Source organism: Physella acuta, unplaced genomic scaffold, assembly GCF_028476545.2.
Source record: "Physella acuta isolate Inbredline_101_S28 unplaced genomic scaffold, ASM2847654v3 ptg001569l, whole genome shotgun sequence".
Classification (NCBI taxonomy): Eukaryota; Metazoa; Mollusca; class Gastropoda; family Physidae; genus Physella; species Physella acuta.
Window position 1 is genome coordinate 50819 of NW_026733083.1, and position 18161 is coordinate 68979.

An 18161-nucleotide genomic window follows, 5' to 3' on the forward strand; every position below is an offset into this window, starting at 1 on the left:
TATGTGGTCGGTGCTGTATGTGGAGTGGATGTCGGTGCTGTGTGTGGAGTGGATGTCGGTGCTGTGTGTGGAGTGGATGTCGGTGCTGTGTGTGAAGTGGATGTCGGTGCTGTGTGTGTCGGTAGTGTTGCCGTCTGCCGTCTGGCTCGTAGCACATTTTATTTTTAAATTTAATGCCCCTTCCCTTTATGCCACATAAACACCTACTTTGTATATCTATCGGTGTTCCTATCTGTATAAAATATGAACTACGGGTATACAGCTAAATATGAACTACAAGTACTTAGACATTGAAGAGACAGTCATCCTTTATCGGTTGCTATTGCAGGCTCCGTTTTAAATCTCAATAGTTATTTCAACCCTTCAAATATTGATTAAAAAAACACCTAATGAGCTCTTGTATTACTTTCGATTGATTTAAATATTTTCAAAATGCTGTTGATTTTTTTTAATGGCATCATCCCAGAGCAGGTATATTGACAGAGGAGATGAAATATTTGGGATACAAATTTGCAGCGTTGTGATTATATAAACCCAATTGTGCGTGTTTTGTGTTTACAATTGTTAACTGTTGGAGGTGTTTATTTATTTTTTTATATTATCTGTAACAAAATATTTACTGGAAGTGTTTAGAACTAAATTAATGATGGACTTTGTTTAAAAAAATCGTAGGCTATCAATATCCAATCACAGTTTGTGTTACAAAAAGTGATAAGGACATGAAACATTAAGACGACAGATCTGATAGGTTGGCTGTATGTAAATTGAAAGGAGTCTCAGTGTGACAAATATAAATTAACTGATGAAATAATAATTTTTTAAAATAACTCTCATTCCATCATTCATTTATTTTTCAAGGCTTGGGCTACTCAATAGACGAATTGTAAAAAAAATGTTTTTTGATCCACGTCAGGAATAATGACGACCCCCCCCCCCCCCCCCACCCCCAAATAGACTGGATCGATGTCATTGTGTTAAGTCTAAAGTTGGCTCGTGCTTTGTTGTATATTTGTTTATTGATGTTTTTAAAAAAAATGATAACTAATCACTAATTTTCAAGCGATTTTTTACCAAAATTTCTAAGCTCTAGTAAAATTAACAATGCCATTTTTCTTGAGGTGTAAATGACGGATTCATTTCAACACAACGAAACAAACATCTTACAATGATGAGCATAAAATTCACGGTTATATTAAACAAATAAAACCATCCAATGTGATGCTAGTTAAAGCTATTACAGGAATGTATATCATATATTTCATTTATTATGAATTACAATAAGCCCAGAATGCAAGATTTAATGTAAAATGATTTTAAATAGGTCTTCGCTCGGTTCTTATTGTGTTTATTTATTCTGTACAGGCCTATTAGAATAATGAAATATACTAGAAAATATTGTATCTTTGTTACTTTTCATATAAAAATATAGCTTTGACAAGATAAATTGAATTAGTGTTAAAGGGTTTTAGAAAACAAAACAATATAGAGTTATAAAATATGAGGGTGGTAGTCTGTTATATTTCTGCGGAAGTTGTATTGAGATATGAGGGAAGTAGTGTGTTATACCTCTGCAGAAGTTGTATTGAGATATGAGGGAAGTAGTGTGTTATATTTCTGCGGAAGTTGTATTGAGATATGAGGGAAGTAGTGTGTTATATTTCTGCGGAAGTTGTATTGAGATATGAGGGAAGTAGTGTGTTATATTTCTGCGGAAGTTGTATTGAGATATGAGGGAAGTAGTGTGTTATATTTCTGCGGAAGTTGTATTGAGATATGAGGGAAGTAGTGTGTTATACCTCTGCGGATGTTGTGTTGAGATATGAGGGGGTGGTGTGTTATATTTCTGCGGAAGTTGTATTGAGATATGAGGGAAGTAGTGTGTTATATTTCTGCGGAAGTTGTATTGAGATATGAGGGAAGTAGTGTGTTATATTTCTGCGGAAGTTGTATTGAGATATGAGGGAAGTAGTGTGTTATATTTCTGCGGAAGTTGTATTGAGATATGAGGGAAGTAGTGTGTTATATTTCTGCGGAAGTTGTATTGAGATATGAGGGAAGTAGTGTGTTATATTTCTGCGGAAGTTGTATTGAGATATGAGGGAAGTAGTGTGTTATATTTCTGCGGAAGTTGTATTGAGATATGAGGGAAGTAGTGTGTTATATTTCTGCGGAAGTTGTATTGAGATATGAGGGAAGTAGTGTGTTATATTTCTGCGGAAGTTGTATTGAGATATGAGGGAAGTAGTGTGTTATATTTCTGCGGAAGTTGTATTGAGATATGAGGGAAGTAGTGTGTTATATTTCTGCGGAAGTTGTATTGAGATATGAGGGAAGTAGTGTGTTATATTTCTGCGGAAGTTGTATTGAGATATGAGGGAAGTAGTGTGTTATACCTCTGCGGATGTTGTGTTGAGATATGAGGGGGTGGTGTGTTATATTTCTGCGGAAGTTGTATTGAGATATGAGGGAAGTAGTGTGTTATATTTCTGCGGAAGTTGTATTGAGATATGAGGGAAGTAGTGTGTTATATTTCTGCGGAAGTTGTATTGAGATATGATTGGGTGGTGTGTTATACCTCTGCGGAAGTTGTATTGAGATATGAGGGGGTGGTGTGTTATACCTCTGCGGAAGTTGTATTGAGATATGAGGGTAGTAATGTGTTATACCTCTGCGGATGTTGTGTTGAGATATAAGTAGTGTGTTATATCTCTACGGAAGTTGTATTGAGATATGAGGGGGTGGTGTGTTATACCTCTGCGGATGTTGTATTGAGATATAAGTAGTGTGTTATACCTCTACGGAAGTTGTATTGAGATATGAGGGGGTGGTGTGTTATACCTCTGCGGATGTTGTATTGAGATACGAGGGCGGTAGTCCCGAGGGCGTGTCCAGGTCACTCGTGACTTCCTGTTTATCCGGGGACAGCTTTGACCGGATGTCGCCGCTCTGGAACTTGTCGAACTCCGTCTCCAGCCCGGCCGGGATGTTGAGGTCGTCGTCCCCTTCTATCGTGTTGTGGGAGTGCACCCCTTGCTTCGCCGGCACCAGCGGAAGGCTGATGCCCGGATTCTCCACACCGCTTCCGGATGGAGTTTCCGTTTTCGGATCCGAAGTCTCGTTTTTGAAAACGGGATCCGGTTTGGGCGTCGATTCCAAGGCGTTGATGATGGTGTCGACCTCTGTGGATATTGCTTTTTCGTCGTCGGCGGCCGTGCTGTTCAACGCGGGGGAGGTGCTGTTGACGGGCGTCTCGGCCTTGACCCCGATCCGTGACGTCACCTGACTGTGTAGGAGCTGGTAGTGCTTCAGAGCGCTGATCATTTTATCGTGCGCGGCGACCTTGCAGAAGAGGTCAAGGTCGATTTTGTAGAATTTCATCAGGTGGTCGTCGTAGCCGACGAGCTGTTCCCGGCACGACTCCGGCACGACCGGCAAACCGGCGTCCGGCATGCCGGGCTTGCTGACGGCGACCAGGTGAGCCACCAGCAAGGCCAGGCCGATGAGCGTCAGGAAGATGCCGGAAGTGCTGACGGTGATGGTGGCTAGGTACAGGTTGTTGGCGCGGTTGTAGCAGTAGCTGAGGTAGCTCCGGCGGGCAGACGAGTTGAGGAGGAAGGCGATCAACCCCAGGAGGGGGTTAAAGATGGCGGCGACAAGGCAAAGGAATCGGTAGTCTGGGATGTCTCTGGGGACAAGAATACAAAAAGTTGAATCAAGTCAGGTAGCACTTTCATGATTATATCACCAACAAACCCCAATGCTTACTATATACCTATCCCTATCCCTATAACAGCACTATCATTGTTATATCACTGACAAAGCCCAATGCTTGACTTTATCTCTATCCTTATCCCTATACAACACTGTCATGGTTACATCACTCACAAACACCAATACTTGATTTTATCCCTATCACACATTACTAAATGATACATAATAATTCGAGAAACCGTTTAAGGGTTAATGACATCTATTATATAAAACGAAACAAATTATTAAAATAAACCTAAAATAAATTTCACTACAACCTTTGACCCAAGCTTACCTAGACCTAATGACTTCTGAACAAGCGACCTTTGACCCCTATTGTCCTAAGTTTTGATGACAATACCGATGGTCCCCAACCGACCGGATATGGAACTATCAACACATCTTGCAGACGGCAGTGTTACACAAACATACAAGTAAAACTATCAACACATATTTCAGACGGCAGTGTTACACAAACATACAAGTAAAACTATCAACACATATTTCAGACGGCAGTGTTACACAAACATACAAGTAAAACACAGGCAGCTCAGGAAAGTGGTGTTTACATATTCTGTCAAGTCGTGTGTTTATAAACGCCATGGGTGGTATTGACAGTGTAGTTAAGGTGGTCGAGTTGGTAACCTAAGGCTCTACTGTCTATGTGAAAGCATGCTGATAATATTCCCTAATTTACGCGCTTTGTGTGTTTAATTTTTATATAGTGGAAGAAGTGAAATGGGTTGCCTGAAAAAAAAATTTCCTAGTAAATATCGTGAATCATTTTACAGATTCTTCTTCTTCTTCGTTCTTAATTATTAGGCAGCAGTTGTTTAATTTTGGAGTTGTCTCTCCTAGAAGAGTGTCTGTCCCCAGCTAACGAGCCTCATCTGCCCGAGGGTTCGAACTCGAGACTTTTCGGTTTAGCAACCATGAGCTTTACCGACTCGACCACGCCGACCCCTTTTTTACAGATTAAAAATTCAACCCTTTGATGTTTTTTTAAAAAATTCCCTTAATTTTTTTTTTCTCTTTTTGAGCATGGTAGCTTAGGTTGATGGTTAGGATTTGGGTGCGACATGTTTTAAATAAACTGAGATATCAGACAAAATGAGTTTTCAGTGCCGTGCGGAGCACATTAAACGCGTAATCTGATCATTTTGATCATTTTTTTGCTCTGGATAACCTAGATCGACGTTTGCTATTTCTAAACGGTTTTAAATGGACTCGGGCCCTTTGGTGAAAAAAAAGAAATCTCAATACAATTGAAAATGTTTTTATTGAACTGAAAGAAAGAATGTGTGAGAGAGGTGAGTACTTCAACCAACCATTCTAGATAGCTGAAATTTTGCTAAATTTAAAAAAAATGAGGATAAGGAAATGACCGTACTTTGTGAAACAAACGGAACATTATTTTAACCCATCTCGATCCCCCCCCCCCCCAAATATACGAATATAGGCTAGCTTTCGAAGTTTTTATAAAGGAGTGGAGGAGGAGGAGGGAAGGTTGAAGTATATATGGTGTGTGTGTGTGGCGGGGGGGGGGGAAGCTTGCTCACTGTCTCAGTTGTGCAATCATACATCAAGACATTTTAAGAACAGAATACCATATTAGTACCCAGGTATTGTACACATTTGCAATTTGTAAAAAAGAATATTTTAATTTTGATAGGCCTACATTTATTTTTTTCATGCAATTTTTAATGGGAGAAATAGGGGGGGGGGGGGGGGTACCAAGCTAATCACTTAATCATCCTTTGCTCTATCCTTATCAGCATTGTATAACCTGTTATACAACACTGTTCCAGTGATCATGAACCACATAATTACATTCGTCTCGTCAATGTTTTTAGTTCGCAGCATACTATACAAACACATAATTACATTCGTCTCGTCAATGTTTTTAGTTCGCGGCATACTATACAAACACAAACAATGTGCGCATTTAAAAAAAAAAAAAAAAAAAAAGAAATCACCAATCGATCGTAGTGTCGGATCGACGCAACCTAAAAATCTGGCGCATATTTCCAAGGCGCAAAACATGCCATCGCTGGCCTTGACCCTATTGTCTACAGGCGGCCATTGTTGTTTACCCCGGGCGCGAGACGCGGGTTGGACTATAAATAAGGTATCAACAACAATACAACCGGGATACACGCTGTCTGTCGGTCTGTCTGTCTGATGGGTCACAGGCGTCATCAATACTTTGGTCATCAGTTAGACAAAGAAAGGGATTGGGTGGGGGATGAAGGCGGGGAGGAAGATATTGGATTGTTTATTGATTCAAGGCGATGCAACCACTAGAAGTAAGAAATGCAAAGTTCCCCTTATCTCTATCAGATGTAATGATCAAGAGCGTAGATAGGTAGAGTTCATCTGGTTTTTTTTCATGGCATATGTAAAGGGGGGGGGGGGTAAGGTCAGAGAAATGCCTGGGCGGTTTTACTTTACCTAACGTGAGTCAGTTACACGGACACTCGCAACCAAGATCCGAACTCGTTACTATCGGGTCAGCAGTTGAGCGCTCTACCACCTGACTACCCCATCCCTCCTCTAGTGGAGGATGAGGTAAATGCCAAGATAGGGAACATAATAGAGGAGGGAGGGGTGGTTTCGGAGATAAAAGATGGGGTGGGTTCTTATGAGAAGGTGCTTTTAAGCTGGATTTAGATTGGCGTAGGGCAGTCTCAGGTAGTGGAGAAGGGGTGGGGGGGGGGGGTGGGGTTGCAAGAAAATAAATCCTACCCCTATTTTTAACAGTCGTTTAATTGGCATATCTAGTAACCAAGATATTGAAATGAACTTTATGAAGGTAACAGCTAAAATGAAAATGATGAAAACATTACCTGCTAGCGTTACCAATCAGGGCTCTTCTGTCTCTAGTTCCTGCCTTCAGCAGGCCCAGCTGACTTGCGGTCTGTTGGGAGAAAAAATAATTTTAGAATCAATGGCTACAGTAAAACTGTTATTGTTAAATAGATGGGGTCGTACAGATCTTATATATCGCGAAAAGACTACTTTTTTGACACCTTTACCTCATATAAAATAATGTAATATTTCTACGTATTACCACTTCTTACATAATATTTCTACGGATTACCACTCCTTACATAATATTTCACAAATTACCAACCCTTACATAATATTTCTAGAAATTACCACCTCTTACATAATATTGCTACAAATTACCACCACTTACATAATATTTCTACAAATTACCACCACTTACAAAATATCTCTACAAATTACCACCACGTACAAAATATTTCTACAAATTACCACTCCTTACATAATATTTCTACAAATTACCACTCCTTACATAATATTTCTAGTAACACACACTTCATATCCCACAAGCAAATGTGTAGTAAAAACATTTTTATTTTTGAAAATTTGTAATGGGGATCACGTTAATGAGTGCTGATTGTTACATCGTCGTTAGAAAAAAAGGCAAATTATTCACAGTCTTTAATTAAATGAACAAAGTGGTTAATCCAATTATGTCAACGTATTCACCTAAACAATTAAAATAACGGATGTTTAACGGAAACAAGAGGAGAAGAAATTAAAGGCAGTGTAACATGACCTAGCAGTAAACCCATGTTACTTTTAAAGGTTAATAGTGTGTTAAACATCACCAGACTACTACAGTTGAACAACTTGATGAACCCACCTCCACTCCCCACCTATGTTACACGAAGATATCACAAATCACAAGATAAATCTTTGCTATGGTTTTTTTTAAATATACCTAGAAACTCATTTAAAAAAAAAAAAAAAAATAGTTTGTGTAATTAATAAACCGGGAGTGATCTCCCCTAAACTTTCTCGAATATTCTTATATAAAATAACAGGGGATGGGAACTCGGGCTATAGACATGATTTTTAATCCATTTTAAATACTTAAAGTTTTAAAAATAGAATAAAATCTCGTAGACAAATTAATTGCACACCAAGTGAACGCCCAATAAAAAAGCGCATAATAGTGCGCAATATTATTAGTACTTTTAAAATTTACATTAGTTTTTTGAGAAATCGGAAGTAGCGTAAATTACTACTTCCAGTCAACGGAAATTACTCAAAATTTAACAGAATGTAGAGGATTAGATCTTTTACTTACATGTGAAATTTCATTTATCTATCTGAAATAGTACTCAAGTTATAGGCTTTTAAAAAATTCAAAGTAGGAAAAGTACCACTTCCGGTTATCGGAAATCGCTCAAAAGTTGATACGGATCTACGATTTTGATAAAATACTTATATATGAAATTTCATCAACCTAGCTGTAACGGTACTCAAGTTATCGTGTTTACACACGGACAGACACACACACAGACAGACACACACACACACAGACATACGGACAAGATTGCAAAATTATGTTTTTCCGTATCAGTGAGGTGTAAAACGTCGAGATCTGTAAAAATCTCGATTTTTTTTTTTTTGCACGATTACAATACTTTCTCTATACTACGTATATACGAGAAAGTAAAAATTATATTTTAAAACTTCAAACTTATTTAAACTGTGAAAGATGAAAAAAAAAGACTTAAAATATATTTAAAAGATGTTTGAAATAAGCATAGAACACTTGAACTGATCTTATAATTAACATTTTGAATCTTTTAAAATAAAATACTTTAACAAAATGTTTAGAAATGCCGCAAAATACCTGTTGGTTTTTTGAGAATTTCTAAAATAAGTCCTTTTGTAACTTTTAACCGATGTGTTTTTTTTAATAAACATTTTTGAAATACGTTTTAAACATAAAAGCGATATTAGAAGATGTTTGATTTTTTAAAAAAAATATAATTTCTTTTTAACCTTTTTTAAAAAGATTTTATAGACATTTTATAAAAAAATATTTAAATGTTTTAAATGAAAGCTTTTATAAATACTTTAAAAGTGTATTCTGTATGTATCATCATTGAAATCACAAGGGTATTAGAATAAATTATTTAAAAAACCCTCTAAAAACAATACGTCTAAATTAGAATTATTTTATACTTTGTTTAAGAATAATTAGGATATTTTTTCCTGTGATAACTAATGACTAGATGAAATGTGGGGCAGAAGAGGTTGGACTACCTCACATAGGGCTATATACACTCCATCCCAATCAAGTATATTATCACATGTTACCGGCTAGTTCAATAACGATTTAAAAAAACATTAAGCTCTCCATTGGCCCACTTGATTTCATAACATACACAGACACTACATAGACACTACACAGACACAACCCAGACACTACACGGATAAACTCAGACACTACACAGACACAATCCAGACACTACACAGACACAACCCAGACACTACACAGACACTACACAGACACTACATAGACACAATCCGGACACTACATAGACACTACACAGACACTACATAGACACTACATAGACACAATCCGGACACTACACACACACAACCCAGACACTGCACGGATAAACTCAGACACTACACATACACAACCTAGACACTACACAGACACAACCCAGACACTACCTAGACACTACACAGAAATAACCCAGAAACTACACAGATACTACACAGACACTACACAGACACAACCCAGACACAACCCTGATGGATTGGAATGAATGTTGAATTTACCATCCAGGCTTGACAAACCAGTGCAGGTGAAACACAAGAACAAAGGAGCAATTCGTTCATTTATTTTACAACCCCGTACATCAAAGCAGTATGGCTATGAATTTTATCAAAAACACGCTGAAAAACCTGCTACAATAATATTTTCAGAATAAACAAAAAAAAAAATTATCCGAATAAATTAACGTTTTAACGGCCATTTTTTTTTTCGTTGGCAATGTGTCAAGGACGAATGTAATTTTCCATGGGAGTCTTCATTGCGGCGCCTGAAGGTGGAGCCGTTAAACCTTGTCAGGGGAGTGAATCCGACCGGACGTGTGATAAGACACCTAAAATTAAGCTCTAACCACTCTCCTTTTTTATCATGCACTCCAAAATCCCCCTCCCGAACCCCCGATTCTCACCCCTCCCCCCTCCTACTTCCTTACACGCCAAATTTAGCAGGCAGAAAACTGCCTGCAGTAATTAACGTAGACGACATCGTAGCCTTTCTTGACTGTTCTTTTATTATGGCTGTTTAAAGAACCGCATCGGTTAAATACAGTGGGAGTGATCTCCACTAAATTTTCTTGACTGTTCTTTTAATATGACCGCTCAAAGAACTGCATTGGTTAAAAAAAAAACAAAAAAAAAAAGCCCTTGACCCTTGACGTAACTCTGGAACAAGTAGGCCTACAAGGCAGGAGAGACAATGAAACACACTTGTTTATTCTGGGCAAAAGTAGTAAGCTATGCCAGTAGTAATTACGTCGTTTTTTAGCCAGTCGTGTAGTAAGACCGTCATGTAGTAAATCAGTCGTGTAGTAAGCCAGTCGTGTAGTAGATCCGTCGTGTAGTAAGACCGTCATGTAGTACATCTGTCGTGTAGTAAGCCAGTCGTGTAGTAGATCTGTCGTGAAGTAAGCCAGTTATGTAGTAAATCTGTCGTGAGGTAGCCAGTCGTATAGTAGATTCGTCGTGTAGTAAACCAACGCGCATAAAGCCACATGAACCTAACCAGAGCAAGCACTCACTAGACAACCCCCAGTACTCACCTTGGTCTTGTCTTCACCGCTCCTCGCTTGACCACTGTCCAGACTGGAGGGTGTGGACAGGTGCTGGTCTATTTGCGCGTTCTCGTCGTAGTTGGGGTCTAAGAAATCCGGCTCGAAACACGAGAGGGGGATGCTGAGCACCATCCCAGACTTGTATCCATTGTCGTCCTCATACCTCACGGGTTCTGGGACGTGTGGGGGGTTGACATGAGGGGGGTTGACATGAGGGGGGTTGACATGAGGGGGGTTGGCCCGCTTACACGTGTCAGTCTGCAGCCCAGGGTTGTAATTTTGGTGACAGATATCCGGCCAGACTCCGCGCTCTCGCGGTGACGTTGGGAGGTTAGTTGAGAAACCGGAAGTTGGTTGGTGAGTTGAGAAACCGGAAGTTGTTTGGTTAGTTGAGAAACCGGATGTTGGTAGGTTAGTTGAGAAACCGGAAGTTGGTAGGTTAGTTGAGAAGCCGGATGTTGGTGAAGCTAAACACTGATGCTGGGATGAGCATGCGTCAGATCTGCAGCAGAACTTCAACGGAAGGTTCTCAAATGTTATTCTAGGTTTGTTTTCATTTGCTGAATCATACACGTGTGGGGAGCTGGGGGTGATTTTCTTGTCCGAGACACCCGCGGGGTCGCTTTCACAATTGCGGGTGTATCTAACACACCCGGGGTGGGGGTGCCTTTGGCCGTGATCTAAGGATACCTGGTGACATAGCTGTTTCTGATTCGGGCAGTCTCGGGAACGACGAATGTCGGAGAATGGATTTCGGTTGGTGTTTAGGTGAACGTCTTTAGCGAAACGACTGTCAACGTTGTTGAGTGCTACAGCATCTTCAGGTAAATCGTCGAAAAAAGGCGTGTGGTTCTGCGAATGGAAGTTGTAGCTGGGAGACGGACGAGGTTCGAAGTTGTGACCCGTGTGTGAGTACGTTTGGTGGTAGTTGGAAGGGATGTAACTGACAGGGTAGAAGTCGTCAGGCGACATCCGAGGCACAAGAACCTGCAGAGGTTCCGTGGCGTGGCCTTTCCCGGCGTTTTTGTTCCTGTTGGCGACCGGAGCGCCGTGACCTAGCACGGATTTTAAGTCTGGAATAATTTTTGGCCTGTAGTGCGTTATCGCCGAAGGGGCGCTGTTTGAAGAGTGAGAGTTTATCCCGATACCGTTTCTTGAGTTCCCGGTCAAGGGGGTGATTTGATTGGAGGCGGATGTTTGGCCAGGTGAGGTTTTGTCGTGTTGGTGGACAGGCACGCTCATGTCTGGGTGTCTAGGGGTCATGGTCACCGGCTGAGTGCTGTTATACACGCGAAGGGCGTTTGGCGAGTCGCCGTAAAAATAAGAGTTTTGATACGACGACGTGGGGTTAGTTTTATTATTGCTGCAGTCTGATGAATGAGGTGTGTTTTGAAGATGTCCGTCTTGGTGACGAGCGCCGGGGAATTTAGAAAAATCCAGGAGGTGGCTGCCTGACGTGGTAAGGCTGGTGATGTTACCGGCGGATAAAGAGCGCGAGAGACCTTTAAGACATTGTTGTGATCTGGGGGTGTTTATAACATGCAACAGAGTTTGGCTGTCCGGACACAGAGTCACGTCCATGTCGTTGGCTCGACTGTGGTCGAGAAAGGGGAGATTACCCGGACTTGTAGTCATGTCAGGAGTTGCTGGACTTCGTGAGCGATCGATCAGCGATACCTCGTCTGCCGGGGAGCATTGTCTTTTCCCACTTCCGGAAGAACATAAACTGTTCTGAGACGATGATGCGGTGCGACAGTCGCAACCGCCGGCGGTACCGGGTTCGATTCCAGACCGGACCAACAGCGCGCTGGATACATTGGCCGCCTTCTTGACGTCGTTGTCCACGCCTACATACAAAACAGAGTTGGCGTTCTGAAGCGAAACGCCAGCAGACACTTCTGGCGTTAATGTGTCCACGTTTAGCAAAGGTTCATGTTGATCAAACGTCGTCTCGGGGTAATCCTCCACCGTGTCGTCGCTGTTGAACGGAGCGTATCGGTCTAACAACTGGGGGTCGTACTTGGTCGTGCTGGTCGTACGTGACCGACCCCCACCCAGGTCAGGGTAGCTGTCCGTCGAACTGCTGTCTATCAAAGAGCTGTTTCCGGAGTCCACGCCTTTACTTCTCTGACTTGACCCATCGCTGGTCAGACTGGAGGTTCTCAAGCGTCCGGTATGTAAATGTCCGTGTAGCGTAGTCTGCGCTCCGCAAGGGCGTGAGCCTTCCCCCTGGGGCATCAAGGGGATGCTTTCTTCACTGCGGGCGCCGGAGGAGTTGAAGACGGAGAAACGGAGGGGCGTATGGGCGCCGCGACGGGCGGGTTCCTTCAGACTCAGAAGTTGAGTGACAGAGTCGAGATCGGGTGTGAGGTTCTCCATGAGTCGTCCAACCATAGCATCACTAAACCCTGAAACCTTCATCAGTTAGCGAACTGTGGAGAGAGAAAAATATCAACCAGTAAATAATTAGATCAAAGGTAATTAACGCTAATTATATGTTGCACAGTTTGGTTACATAAACGAAGATGAAATAAAATATGTCAATGAAAAATTACAAATAAGCAATCAAATTAATAACTGAATTTAAAAATAAATAAAAAATAAAATAAAAAAGCTACGCGTTATATGTATATATGCATATACGTGTGTGTATGTGTGTGCATACAATAATCGAAAATAAATCCTATATAAAAACTATTTTTTTAAAAATCTAAAACACTTAGTCAATATGTAATTAGATTACTTGAAATTTGATTATTGGTTGTTTTTTTTTTTTTTACTTTTCAGTGACTTGTTTTGATTGTTAATAAAAATAAATAAAAACCATTAAATTTACTAATTTAATTCAAGCAAAACTATTCATTTGCACAAATTAAAAAAATATAAGATGTTTTTATTAATTGGCAGAGATAAGAACACGAATAATTCAAACCAAAATTGAGATGGAGACCATTTTTTTGTGTGGCTATGGTGAGGTTTAAAGTTGAGGCCGAATCTGTATAGATATATATTTGTTTTTGTAATGTAATTTTTAGTTATATTAAATTATTGTTTTAAAATTCTGAATAAACTATTACTTATAAGTAATTTTTAAAAGTTTGTAACAAGCTTCACATCATGCGTATTTCAGTTACTGCTCGCCGTTGTTGATTGTAAGTAGTTAGAGCACTAACACATTTAGAAAAACGTTTTAGGTCTATATCACTTAGAAAGTTTTGTCTGACACTATTGTACACGTTTACAATCTAGCCGTCTAAATGTGATTTAGCTAGTTTAGTATGATAAAAATATAAATATTCTTGTATTTGAAACAAATTACATCATAATACAGAAAATAATTCTTTTTGTATGTTTATCTCTTAACACATTTTGCAAACTGGCTTTTCAATTAGCGACGTGTCATACATTTTAAGGGGTAAAAGTGAACCTATTTAAGCACACATTGCGTGTTTATGTTGTCTATCGTTTTAAAAAATATATTTTAAAACATGTCTAAATCCAAACACGTGTGTTATAGTTTGTTATTGATTGCATCATGTAAACATGCAAACTAAATGTACAAATCAACACTGAAGCAGTTAACTGAAATGCAATTACAAATAAAATCTAAAATTAATAATAGCAAAATTTAACTTCAATATTATAATCTTTTAACTTAATTATATTTTCTACTTGTTGTTACGTTTAAAAATGTGTTTAATATACCAGTTCATAACTGATAAAGATTTAAATTTACAAAAACAACATCTTCAGCGATTAAAGTATTGTTTTGAAAATCCGATTTTATTAATAGATCAAGTAGTAATGTAGAGTTAGCTCGCTCGACAAAGATATTGCACACTGGAACAAAATATTGAAAACTCGACTTTTTAAACTTAATACGAGTAGCCGGTCAGCGCTGGTCAGTTCTGTGGCTAGATAAATGGAAGAGCCCAGTTATGTTGATTCATGTTATCACTAAATTATGGGTTAGGGGAAAATGTGCATACATTATTTAATATAACAAATCGTCAACACAGATTTAAGTACGGCTGAAATTTTTAAAATTTATAGTTGCATATTTATACAATGGCTCGATAATCAGAAGACTCTTTTACTGTATCTTTTAGGATACAAAAATAATATATTGATACAACAATTTATTGTTTGGAACTTCAATTTTACGTGATTTATTTCATGACTGGGTGTAGTTAGCGATACAATCGTCACCCACTTCTAGTGAACCGATTTGTTCCAAAGTTAAAACATTAGTCAACACTCGGTAACTATGCACTGTGTCGTGAACTTTGACATAATTAGATGCTTCGTTAATTAAATATTGCTGTATAGTATAATACAAGTTTAAACTAATGGTATCTTTCGGATTCACTGACAGGGACCCGGTCATTATTGCTGACATTGTGAAAATAATTATGCAAAAAAATATTGAATTATGACTTCAGTATTAAGTTCAGAAAAGTAGGGGATGATGGACAGGCATAGGTCGAGGGAAACTGGAATCTAGTTTTACTAGACAGGGCATGTCATGGAATCAATACGGTTCAAAGAAAAATGGATGATCTTCTAAATAAAACACTTGAGGTAGAAAAATTGATAGACATGAAAATTATTTGAAATAGGTGGTGAAAAAAAGGTATAAATAGCTAACGACAGAAAAGCATGGAAAGATGTTGGCCCACTATGAGATGAAAATGGCGAATAAGAAGATCTAGATTTTAAAATCATAATTTAACTTTTAGAACACAAAACAAATAGAAGCCATGAAGATCACTTTCAGCGCTTTTTGTTTGTTACAAAGTTGTTTTTTTTTAAGTCATGTGGATTAAATGCGTTGTGACTCCTTATAAAATATACTAAAAACTTACTAAAAAGTAAAAAATTATATTATAGGTTTGAAAAAAAAAAAGATTTCTACATTGCACTAAACGTATCAAAAGAAAATAATTTTCTTTAAATGTAATTCACCATTACAAAAAATATTAATAATTTCCAGTATTAACTATTACTGTGGATTGTTGTATATATATATATATATATATATATATATATATATATATATATATATATATATATATATATATATATATATATATATATATATATATATATATATAAATGCAAGTATATTACTTTGTACGCATTCATTCATACGGCTTTTTCGATACACTATATTATACAGATTCGCGATTTTTAAAAATAGTTACATACAAATGGAGCATTACATTTTTAAAAAGACAATATTTTATTATTTACAATTTTTTTTTAATTGCAAAAGTAGGGCCTTCATCTTATTATTAGCAACTTAACACAAAAAAATCACTATTTTTTATATTAAAACGATTTTTTTTAGCAAATAATTTTTTCTCGCGATCTTAAATTTATCGAGGACGGTAAGTAAACATAAGCAGTTTCTTTCACATCAGAGAAGATGTAACACAGACTAGCAATAATATTTCCTTAACCTTCTGTATCTTGTCCAAGTAATTCCAAGGCCACTAGCTCACAAAGAAAAAAAAAAAAAAACTTAACTGAATTTCAACACACCACAAACGTCTGTGTAGATAACATGCATCGGTTATGGCCTTGTGTACATACTCGAAGTTAATTAATTATTTTTTTGACGAACATGTTATGTAGTACATTAATGACAAGTTATTTCAGAAATGTGTTACATTGCATGGATAGATGACGTGTGTAAGTAGCACCCCCCCCCCAACACACACACACACTTATAAATTTATAGTCAGCTCTTATCTTTTTGATTAAAATAACCGAAAACAAAAGTTATAAATAACTGAAAAAAAATATTAAATAATATAAAGAAATGAAAAATAAACAACGTAATTACATGGAATGCTACACCTGAAATTAAAAAAGAAACTACACAAATATATTTACTAATTAGTAATTAATTTTTTTTAAAATTTCTTTTACACCTCCATCGGGGTAATTAAATTTTAATTTATAGTTAAACCAGCTCGCGATGACCGCACACATTAACATACTATTCGCCACCCAGACAGCGACAAAGCGTCGTGTAAAAATGAGTACTCACTACATCCTGTCAGCTAGCAGGTAGCGGCTGGGGCACATGAAGTCGCGAGCTCGGTCGAGACCATCACAGGGCATAAAACTCTTCGGCTTGCGCTTCCCTTATCGGGAGTCAACTGGGCTCCCAGTAGCAAACTGGCTGCACGTCGCGTACTGCGAATAGCGCGCTTTCCCGCAACCGAAGAATTAAAAAAAAATATAATAAAAAAAAAGTTGTGTTCCCACTCCCCACAACTATCCCCACCCCCCCCCCCCCCTCTACCACCCACCCTCCCAGTCTTTATTTTATTTTGAATTAACCACCTTCACCATCCCCTTTCCACCCTCTTCTGCGCATGGCAAAGAATTTGTGGCGCATTGTTCCGGCGTGTTTTTACAAGCTGTGCGTCTCCATTTTCTTATCTCGACAACCTCGTAGCCTTGATCAGCTATCCCATAATCCACTTTTTCCCTTTCCGATCTCTCACTAAACTCATGTGGAAATAATTTTTCTAGCTTTGAAATTTTAAAAAAAGAAATTCCGTTTAATTTCAAAACAGGAATTTGTTTTTTTCTACATTTCCAAAACAGCCCCCGCCTTCTTTCTCCAAAACGGACCAATCAGATTCGAGGGTAACATCTATGCATGTTTCTAGTTCAAGGTCTTTATTTTTATTAATCGTTTACAGTTTAATTTTTTTTTTAAATGTAGGTTCAGGTCAATTAAAACTGGTGAAATAAAAACGCGGATTTACTTTGTAAACACGTATATATTACAGGAAACGCAACATTAACGCCACTAGTAACTTGCAGGTTTTCTCTTTGTTTGGCCTGTGAATATGGAGTCACTCTACTTTTTGCATCGTTCCTCTTGGTTAAGTGGCTGACGAGTTTCTCCAATTTTAGACTTGAAATAGTCAAAGAAATCTCGATATATATATATATATATATATATATATATATATATATATATATATATATATATATATATATTTCTCTATTAGACATGAGACTCTGCGTCAAGATTGTTAACCCTTACCTAAGGGGTCATCCATAAATGACGTCACACTCGTAGGGGGGAGGGGGGGTCCGTAATTTTGTGACGATGTGTGATGAGGGGGAGGGGGGGGGTCAGATGTTGCGACGTCATATTTTTGCATTATAAAAAAGCAATGTTAGAAAACGAATTTTAGACGTTATTTCGCGTTTTAGATAACTGTTTTAATAAATTGTAATAGTTTAGACAAGATTTTGGAAAAATATCAATGTTTTAAAAAAATTCAACTGCAATTTTGAGGGGGGTTGTAGGTTGAGGTGTGACGTCATTTTAGGGGGGGTCTGGCTTTTTGTGACGAAGTGTGACGGAGGGGAGGGGGGAGGTAAAAATCGTCCAAAAATGGATGACCCCTAACCGCCCAACCTGTTTGCTGGTAAATAGAATCGCATTTACTAACAAAATTCAGACGCAGATTGACTTTAATCAAACACCAATAAAACCAAAACCATAATCCTAATCCAGGTGTTTAAGCTTGCAAACACCAGAAAACATCTACCACCTTGGTGAAGCACTGCGCACGCGCAGAGATAAACAACAGGTATCATTAACCAGAAAAAAACAACAAAAAAACATCATGTATTTTAAAAATTCCGAACGGTCGAATTAAAGTAAAATATGTGCAAACATGCTGTAGATATGTAATTACTTAAGCACTACACTCATTATCA

The 18161-nt window shown here is 38.2% G+C and overlaps 1 protein-coding gene across 2 annotated transcripts; it reads right to left on the bottom strand.

Moving 5' to 3' along the window:
- Window positions 1-2729: 2729 nt before the first annotated feature.
- Window positions 2730-16601, bottom strand: LOC131928922 (uncharacterized). Of its 2 annotated transcripts, none has more exons than XM_059285089.1 (4): window positions 16462-16601; window positions 10395-12838; window positions 6597-6667; window positions 2730-3685 (listed from the first exon to the last, which is right to left on the bottom strand). In XM_059285089.1, exons 2-4 carry the CDS (start codon window positions 12825-12827, stop codon window positions 2833-2835), a joined length of 3357 nt encoding a protein of 1118 aa, XP_059141072.1. In that variant the 5' UTR covers window positions 12828-12838; window positions 16462-16601; the 3' UTR covers window positions 2730-2832. The 2 variants fall into 2 exon arrangements, with proteins under 2 accessions (XP_059141072.1, XP_059141073.1); XM_059285090.1 differs by lacking the exon at window positions 16462-16601 and adding an exon at window positions 16343-16389.
- Window positions 16602-18161: the final 1560 nt, after the last annotated feature.

Bases quoted from the DNA above. Each gene is read 5' to 3' on its own strand.
- LOC131928922 (XM_059285089.1), bottom strand. From the start codon at position 12,827: ATGAAGGTTTCAGGGTTTAGTGATGCTATGGTTGGACGACTCATGGAG. The intron at 6,668-10,394 runs GTGAGTACTGGG...TTCTCCCAACAG, and splicing joins GCGGTGAAGACAAGACCAAG to ACCGCAAGTCAGCTGGGCCT. The intron at 3,686-6,596 runs GTAATGTTTTCA...TCTTGTCCCCAG, and splicing joins CTGATTGGTAACGCTAGCAG to AGACATCCCAGACTACCGAT.